General features: G+C 34.1%; 1 protein-coding gene across 1 annotated transcript; it reads left to right on the forward strand.

Annotated features, from left to right (window-relative positions):
- Positions 1–560: 560 nt before the first annotated feature.
- LOC130049591 (uncharacterized) lies at positions 561–1,994 on the forward strand. Its single transcript, XM_056147425.1, has one exon. It carries the CDS (start codon positions 561–563, stop codon positions 1,992–1,994), a length of 1,434 nt encoding a protein of 477 aa, XP_056003400.1.
- The last annotated feature ends 8,463 nt before the right edge of the window (positions 1,995–10,457 follow it).

Genomic DNA, 10,457 nt, shown 5'->3' on the forward strand with positions numbered 1-10,457 from the left:
GACACTTCATCTACAAACACCACAGTGTAATATTCCATGGTTTAAAAAAATAGATCGCCGAGGTTACAGCGGGTTCGCCGAATTTGAAATGAAACCGAAAGTTGATTTGTAATATAAAGATGGCAACATCACTAGATAGTTCTTCGATGGAGGATGTTACATTGTGTTCTATATGTTTCGAAAAGTTCAAGTCGCCGAGGTTTTTACCGTGTACACATTCCTTCTGTCAAGGTTGTTTATCTTCCTACATTGTTAATGTGTGTAAATCTACGGAGCCTCGTTTGGGATTTCATTGTCCATTATGCCGCGAGTACATACCCTGTCCTGGAGCCTTCCATAAGTCAGACGAGTGGGCGGGGCTATTTCCGTTGAATGAAGTTTTAGAGGCAATCGTTCATAAGCCTGATGAGAAACTGTGTGATCCCTGTTTGCGAGATAACGAAAATGAAAATGCTACGGGGATATGTTTGTCATGTACTGAATATCTATGTAAAATATGCACGAAACATCACAAAAGACAACTGCTCTTAAAAGACCATATCGTATGTCAATTGAACGAGATGAAATCCGGTAACGTAATTCCCTCATCAGGAAATACCCACGGTTGCCCTGAACTTAAAAAAGAAACAATCAAATTCTTCTGTAACGATCACCAGCAGTCCTGCTGTTCGTTGTGTTTTGGAACAAGTCACAGAAAATGCGAAAGTATTGATACTGTCGAAGTTGCGGCAAAACATTTAAAAGAAAATGGCCAACTGGATGTACTTTTTGGTGATGTGAAGAACCTGGAAAAGAAACTGACAAAAGCAAAGAGCGAGCAAGAGAAGAATGTAGCAGAAATAGAGAACTCAGTGGACGAAATCATAGAGGAAACAGAAAAGGAATTCAAAGAACGTGTTGATCACTTAGAAATGCTGAAGAACAGACATTTAGATGAAGTAGCAGGTGCGCTGAAGAAAGGAAGGGGGGAGTTGGGTGATTGTACAAATGTACTTACTGATGGTATACAGTGTACAAATTACTGCTGCCGGAATATTGAAAGAGCTAAAGAGCCAGAGAATGACGCTGAAATGTTAACTACTTATTACAGAGTGAAAGAGAGGCTCTTACAGCTTCAACAGTTTAAATTCACGAAGAAACAGATAACGATATCTGAAAGAAAGTCACAAGTTCTGAAAGAAGTGAGAAATATGAAATCTTTTGGAGATATTGAATATGCTGAGTCTGATCGTCACATCACGTACGATGTACATGACATTGCGTTATCTTTAGTTAATGAATTCAGCATTGCTGGAGAAAATCCGAATGTGTGGACTGGGAATTTTCTGTCGAATGGTAACTTTGTAGTTGTAAATTGCAAATCTAGTGGCACTTGTTTTATTTATAACAAAGACTGGAAATCCACGGAAGTCATTGATGGACTGAGTTATCCTTTTGAAGCAATACAAGCTGGAGAGGAACTACTGGTGACGTGTTTTTCAACGAAATCTATAGAAGTTTTTGCTGTGTCTGATTTACATAAACTGCGGAGTATAAATATCAACGAAATAGTGTATGGAATAACAAAGCACAATAGAGCTTGTTATGCAGCATGTGGAAAAAAGATTATAAAAATTGATATGTCTGGTAAAAAACTTAGAGAATATGAACTTGAAGGCAGTAGCAAATTTAACATAAGTACAACAAAAGATGGACATATTGTGTACAGCAACTGTTCCCTGAATACAGTAACCGCCATCACGGATCAGGGAGACACCCTCTGGCAGCATAAACATCTCAAAATGAAAGATCCCCGTGGACTTAATGTAGACTCTGTCGGTAATATCTTTGTTGCCGCTAGAGGAAGTGACAATATCCACGTGTTGTCTGGTGCTGGAAGTCTCATTAGGATTATCGAGGATATTCCACAGCCAGTGTTTATTAAACTAATGGAGGAGAGGAGTATGTGTTGTGTGTGTAGCAATTTAAAAATCATAAAGGTGTATAACATGTAGATTTCGATAATTTTGTCTTAATAAAATATTCAGAGAAACATCAACGGTCTTATACAAACATTGCAAGTGGTACCTTCATTCAAGGAAACATTGTTATCTCACAAGTGTCAAGTGTCAAGTTTTTTATGTCTTAAATTACTTGCATATAACATTGTTTTTCAAATAAAAAGAGGGACAGCCGGAGGTTAACCTAATTTTCTTGAGAACACAAAATTCCCACTTTAAAAATTTTAAATCCTGGTTGGTTGGGGTAAGTGAAGGTGAAATTTTTAGACTTCATAAACTAAGATCACCTAAATTGTTAATAGTCCAAGCTCCGATTTCTTAAAATGAGAGCGGGGGCAGCGCTCATTGGTTTAATTCATAACTTTTTACACTTTTTTCTTTTCATTCACTACTTCTATCCAAAATAATGGGTGGGGGTGCAATAATAACCCAATATATCTTTTTTTGCATCTGTAATGGGGTCACATATTTTGGATTCTCAAATTTGATAACATTTACTCATTTTTATCGGAAACAATTTCGGATGTGGTCTTTCTAATTGTCCAATTGGTTTAATTATTGGAGTTATGCCTCGTTCACACGAAGAATTTGATTCGCATTAAACCTAAATTAATGCGAATAAAATCTGAACCGCCTTCACACGGAGATTTTAATGCGCATTAGTTAACTTCGAATTAAAATTGACGTCGCGATTTATGCCTCGATCACATGAAGAATTTCATTCGCATTAAACGTAAGTTAATGTGAATTAAATCTGAACCGCGTTCACACAGAGATTTTAATGCGCATTAGTTTACTTGGAATCAAAATTGACGTCGCGATTTAATGCGAATTAAATTTACTTTGCATTAGCTCCGTGTGAACGCAAAGCGAAGCTAATTCGCATTAAATATACACGCATGTGTAATGGCAAATTTGGGTCACATGCATCATACCCGTGGTCAGCTATATATATTAATGCGAAAAACTAATCAAAATGATAATAATCACTAAAAACATGTACAAACATCATGTCATTAGATAAAGTCAGACGTAAATGTGTGCTAAATTTACATAGACATAATGAGCAATACATATGGAAGGAATTGCTTTTAAATAAGACAAAACATGTTTTACATTAGTAATCATATGATTTTCGTTTTTTACATTTTTTAAAACAAATATGCCTTTCATTGTTAAAGGCTTTTTATACCATGTGACGTCATAGTAGACTTATAATACGTAATGGTAATAAAAATTACGTCACAACAATATTCAGTGGAATGGTGAAAGAGACGTTCTGATGTTTTTTAAACTGGGCTCAAGAAGAAGCAATATATTGTCTAGAATGAATGTTGGTCGTGAGAGGAAATAACAAGTTATTTCTTGGGAACATATAAAACAAACACGACTAAACTCTTTGTGTGTGTAAATCAGTTACATAGGCCCAGTGTTTTGAACAATAAATTCTGTATCTACCCAATATTCATTAAAATATAGATCTATAAAAATAATAATACAGTCAATCCTTTAATTCATTTCTCACACCCTTTAATTTAGAGATGATATACGAATTTAATGCGCATCAGTTTACTTCGCATTAAATATTACCGCCGTGTGAACGATATTTAATATGAATTAATTTAATGCGCATTATTTTACTTCGCATCAAATTTAATGTGAAGTAAAATTTAATGCGCATCCGTGTGAACGAGGCATTAATGTGAATATTTGCTACCGTATTAATGCTTTAAACTATGGATAGAATGCTAGAAATATAGGATACCCCATGGTCCGTGGATTGATACAATCTATAGTCAACGAGTTATGTGTTTTCTAGCCCTGAGTCACAAATCATGATATATTCTTTTTATCACATGTTACAAAATGAACCTGCCTAAGGCTATTTATTTACGTATATGTATTGTTGGGAATTTTACATCCTCATAAGTTATAAACAAACTACGTAAAATAAACGTTTATTTGTGACGTCACAAACGGCGCAGGAAAACATAGTGTAATGATCAGAATTTATGTAATTGGTGATATCCACTAGATAAGCAGTAAACATGAATTACATGTAAGTATTTAGTCGTGTGTAATAAGGAAACCCCACCTTAGTGCAATTTCCCACTCACACATTTTTTCTTTAAAGTGAAGATTTCATGATTTCTTTCTTTGTTGGATATTTAACTTGTCTATCTGTGCATGTTATGTTCAGATCTGGTTGTTCTTAATTAGTGGGTCAGAGTTACATAATTTGATAAACTTAAAGTATTCGGGTACGGATTCAGTAAGATTTTTTTTCAGGTGACGGACTCCTTCGAACTGTTATCTGAAACAACTGATTATGGTGGTAATTTGCACTACGTTTTGTTCAGAATGTGCAGAGGTAGCACACTCCAAAAAACTTATATTACCAGAAAGTTGAGAATATGCTCAATGAAATCGAACAGAAAAATGTATCTTTTTTTTTCTTTTTATGTGAATAAATGCAATTTTGATAGAAGATCAAATATAAACAATGATGTCGTTGAATGACTCGCACATACACGTTATAGAACGAAGCCGAAGTGTCAACCCACTGAACATACTGAAACAGGCTTTTGAAGCTAGCTTTGCAAAAGGGAGTTCGTGGGTTTTATTTTCGATCCCTGCACACTGATAAACCTAAGATTTTGTACATTGGTTGTGAATGCTCCTTTCCTAAGAATTCAACATTAGATGTGAAGATTAAAATGTAAAGCTGAAATGAGGTTATACATATCCTTTGATTTGTTTTCGTGTGCATTTTGTGCTATATTTCTGCACGATATTAAGTCTTTAGGAAACTACACACTCTCCCGTGTTCATTAAGTCTGGTTGATTCACTGGTAGTGTTTTATCATGGCGAGGTGCCGTGCCCCCTTTTTCCCGGCTTCGTGTTTTTCTTCCCTCTCCGTGCCTTTTTCCGGCACCGTGTCCTTTTTCCGGAGCCGTGCCTTTACTCAGTGCTGTGCCTTTTTTCTCTTGGAAAATATCGATTTTGCTGTAAGAACGATATCTCCGTGCTCTATTTTCATTTTGGAAAAAAAGAAATATTAAAAATACACATATTCAGGTATTACAGCCTGGTATTTTGAGATTTGCAAAAACGTCTCCTTCATGTTGAATAATATTGTTATCAAATATGCCTACTGTTGAGTGTTTAAACGAAAGAGCAAGAATGGAATGAAGATGAAAGCCAACTATTGCCAGACGATGTCAACATTTTTCAACAGGTTGGTAAAAATTAAACGTGTTCATCTAAAATCGGCGTAACGAAACTGAGTCAGGTCACCGATCAGCTGATTTAAGACACAGATGCCAAAGAGTAAACCTCTATATATATTGCTATATCGATCTTGTCATTGCTGCATACTAAGTAACATATGGAAATATGTAACTTCATAATATGTATATATATATATATATATATATATGTAATCATGTATATATTTTAAAAATGCATGGATCAAATCAGATCGGCAAATTCCCCAATTTCTTTGTCCCGCTGTAAATGGATTACAAGTGGCTGGTTATGTTTAAAAAGTATGTCCATAAACACCAGGTTATATTTATCCTTTTCCCTCTTCTCTGAAAGCTTCTTTTGTATCTCAGGTTTGTAATTCTTGTACAGTTGAGAGGAGTATGTGATGTGTTTCAGTAATTGTACTCCCTCCCTTTCTTTGGAACATTTTGATTTTAAAAAAATCATCAGATTGGTGGACTGGTGGACTGTTAGTCACCGAGGGTCTCTTCAGCCCTTTAGCTAAGTACTTTGTTACAAGCTTGAAAATACGGATGTATATTTTATTGTTGTGATAAAATTTAGGAATTAATTTTGAAATCAAGGATTATCTCCCCCATACATAGCTTTTATCGTTAGACGAATTTGACTCCAATTTTTGGCACTATGTTTTTCCATAAAACAACTATTACAAAGTTTAATGTTATTCCGATTTCAAAAAATTCCATTGAGAATCACTGAAGAGATATTATTTTTCGAAATGCGCATCTGTTGCATCACAATTGGTACCATATAAGTTTTACATTGATCACTGTGTGGTCTTCCTTTGTTTAAAACATGGTCATATGCGGAAAATCTCCTGATGTGTTAACTCGGATGTGAAACATCAACACCAGGTAATATTTATCTTTCCTCTCTATCAAGTTTTTAAAGTATCTCGAGTTTTGTTATTCTCCTATAGTGCATTGGGAGATCTGAGGTATTTCAATGATTACAACCCTTTCCTTTTCGTTGGAATATTTCAATTCCAAAAGGTTACATTGTCTTCAAACGAGAATCGTGATTCTCTCTTTCTGGACTGAAAACTACCTAAAGTGCAACGATTCCCAATAAAAAAAAAAAAAAGATACTGGACACGGATAGATTAATATAGATCTAGAAATATCTAGATCAAGGCTGATGTAAAATATTTCCATCGAGGTTTTTAAAGAGGTTCGCACCTGGCATTTGGAGTAATGTCATAATTTTGGGAAGTGTATTTTTGATTTATGTATTGAAGGAGAATTAGGGAATGAAGAAGAAAAACTGGGGTCGTAACGCTTGTTACTGAGCTATAGTGTTCTAAACATGACCTTTTTTCACTTTATTCAGTTAAAATTTGTCTGCTAGATTAATATTCAGCGAGTTGTGTGTTTTCCATCCCTGAGACACAAACAATAAGATGTTTTTTTTATCACATGCTAACCCCTAAGGCTATTTATTTACGTTACTGTAGTGTTGAGAATTTTACTTCCTGACATGTAAAATTGACGTTTAATTGTGACGTCACAAACGGTGTAGGAAATAATAGTTTATGTAGTGGTATATCCATTGGATACAGGAGTAAAAATCTGATAAATGTAAGTATTTAGTCGTGGACAACATACTGACCGGAATGGACTGATTTGTGATGATAATTTGAATATTTCTTCATGTTGACATTTTTCATTCTACATAATATTCTAAATCATTACAGTTTGTCATTCTTTCTGTTTTCATGTATTAGGCATACTCTAATGTTACATGTATTATATTGTCACGGATAGCCGTGCTAGAATGACATAAATGATAAAGTCACAGAAACAATTTACATATTTATTTGGTATACAACTAAACTTTAAGTTTATAGTCTCGGTTTATGGCGTTGAGCGTAAACTTTCCTCAAATAGCGTCTGGCTTAAACTCAGATCCACTACGCTGATGTATGTTGTCATAATCCCCAAAATGTTTGGTTTCTATACTGTCGTACGTGGTACATGTGTACTTGGTATACACACCTATAGGTAGCACCTATGACAATAATGTCATGCTATATAAACGAACACATACACAAAGGTTTTCAGGTTGAAACCTTACTTTGCATTATCCATGGATATATACAGCATACACTGTTATACATATAAGTTATTTCATATTATAACAAGATACACAAACTCTAGCAATGATATGCATATGAGTTACACAATACGTTTCTTACAGCGAAACAATTATGACAGCATGACAGCTCGGTTCTTAATGAGAGCACGAACTGGCGGTGTTGTGCTCCAATAGAGTGGGTTTTAATAAAGGGGTATTTACAATTTAAAAGAGGCCCCAAGCAGGATAAAGCTACGTTTGGTTTTACAAAACAAAACTGAACTAAAAAATCAACATACAAATAAAATTTCACGTGACATACATCATGTCAATGTTTGTATGTATACTATTGACAGTTATATGTACAAAGTGAGAAAACTCAAAAGATAATGTCATGGTACTGCCTCGTCGTCCCAGACAGGATAAAACATTAAATTCATATACTATACTATATGCTAGTCGGTATGTTAGGATTTTACAATGGTAATAGTTTACTGTTTGAAACAAGGTTTATATCTAAATCACTGTCTGATAGGCATGAAACCAAGAAGTCGTCAGTGCTATTTCACCCATATATTCTTTATTTGTATTGTGTATTGTTGATATAGTACTGTTTTTGTTGTGTGAAAGCTACGTAGGGATATTAACATGGAACGGAAGTGAATAGATACGAAAGGGTAAATATACCAATTGATTATAATTGTAAAAATTACTGGTCGATTATTCGTTCATTTAAATAGCGTTCATTTATCAATGATGAAGCATGTAAAACTCTAGTAAACTCACTAGTTACATCCAGATTAGATTACAGAAATGCAATCATTTATGATGTTCATTCTCAACACACCAGCAAACTTCAGAGGGCACAGAACACAGCTGCAATATTAGTAACACGCTCAAAATAATTCGACCATATTACTCCTGTTCTAATAGATCTTTAGTGGCTCCCAGTTGAATACAGAATTCAATATAAGATACCTCTTCATACTTTCAAATTTCTCCAGTTTACATAAAGGATATCCTTGCAGTTTACAATCCCACAAAATCACTAAGATCCGAATCTCTGCATCTTTTCGAGGTACCTCGGACACGTACGAAAACATATGGGAATTGACATTTAGACAAGGTTGCATCGAGTATCTGGAACTCACTGTCTTTTAACCTCAGACAATGTCCTTCGCCGTCTAGTTTTAAAGTGGACCTCAAAACGCATCTATTTTAGATTAGCTTTTAATTTGTGATTATTTTGATATACTTAGTGCCCTTACATACAAAAAGCCTTTGCCGTTTGTTGTTACACCTATGCACTTTCTATGTATTTAATTATTACTATGGCTTGTTTTAAATTGTTTCATATGTTATTAGGGTAATCATATCATTACATTAGGCGCTATATATTAATATAATAATTATGCATTTTAATTCTGACACTATGAATATTTTATTCACATGTATGTGCAAATTTTCTTTCACATTTGTAAAGAGAACTAATGTTGATAGGGCGCTATATAAATCGTTTCATTACAATTACAATTACAATTAACATGGAACGGAAGTGAATAGATGCGAAAAAGCGAATATACCAATTTATTATAAATGCAAACATTACCGGTCGATTCTAAATCTTAAAAAATAAATATGTTGTCTTAATGGTTATTATAGTGTATATATATCAACACATGTGATGCTGGATCGTATTGGTTATTTTAGTTTATATATATCAACACATGTGATGCTGGATCTTATTGGTTGTTTTAGTGTATATATATCAACACGTGTGATGCTGGATCTTATTGGTTATTTTAGTGTATCTATATCAACACGTGTGATGCTGGATCTTATTGGTTATTTTAGTGTATATATATCAACACATGTGATGCTGGATCTTATTGGTTATTCTAGTTTATCTATATCAACACCTGTGATGCTGTTTTCATTTTTTTTTTAATTTTTTATTTGGACTAGTTTGTGATCTGTTTATCGGTAATAGATTAGAAGATTTATTTATCTAGACAAATTTACCTGTACATATTAAGACATTCACATTTACGAAGGTTGATTTGTATGTTTGACAAGTGGTCAAAAGCCAAAAAGGTTGCCACAAGGCAATGGCAGGCCAGAAGGGGCACCAGTAAAGTTACATAGGTTGCCATGAGGCTAGGACTGATTAGCACTGGCGGAATTATTGACCCCCCCCCCCCCTACAATTTTCAAAGTATGTTACAAATCACTGCATACTATAAAAAGAAGTAAAATCAAATCATATCTATAATAATTGATTCTAAAAGGTGAACGTCAAAATACACAAAGTCTATAAATCCATATTTTACATAAGTAGAAGAAATGTACACACATAAATGAATAACTGTATAAAGATTCCGAGTTGATTTTATATATATATTTTCAATAGAAATACTAATATGCGTTTCTCGAGAGTTGTTTATATATACCATGGTTTAATATTTTGCAGCCCCCCCCCCCCCCCCCTCCCCGAAATCATGCATTATTTTTTTATTGGCTATTATTTTTTTTTTCCAAATTTACTTTTTATTTTAAAAACGAGAAACATATTTTGAGACAAGAGACGTAACATGTTAGGAAAAGATGTAAGGGTTGATCCAGAAGATAGGGCTCCAGTCGATGGGTCCCCTCCCCCTTTGCGGAAAGAAAGTAAAGTTATTCAATTTTAAGGAGACTTCGCGTCAAAATGATATGAATGGTGGATATTTGCATGTAATAGCATCATTCAAATTTATCAACACCAGTATATCATTTAATTCCCCGATGAATAAGACGAAATACTCCTATATATTTAGATTTATATTCCCCCATAAAATAACTCTAAAAGTTCATTTTTATTCCGGATTTCAAACATTTGGGTTTAGCATCACTGAAGAGACATTATTTGTCGAGTGCACATCTGTTGCATCAAAATTCGTAACGTATAAATTTTACATGTATGATATTTTCGTTAAATACAAGTACATCTATCCCATAAAATTCTTAAACAGTATATGCAACATAAAAGTTTCCTTCAAGGAGGTATGCTTCACCAGGGAAATTTGATATGGATAAAAGTGTTGGATATGTACAAC

The sequence above is a fragment of the Ostrea edulis genome, chromosome 8, assembly GCF_947568905.1.
Source record: "Ostrea edulis chromosome 8, xbOstEdul1.1, whole genome shotgun sequence".
Classification (NCBI taxonomy): Eukaryota; Metazoa; Mollusca; class Bivalvia; order Ostreida; family Ostreidae; genus Ostrea; species Ostrea edulis.

Excerpts from the sequence above, each read along its gene's own strand:
- LOC130049591 (XM_056147425.1), top strand. The coding sequence starts at position 561 with ATGAAATCCGGTAACGTAATTCCCTCATCAGGAAATACCCACGGTTGC.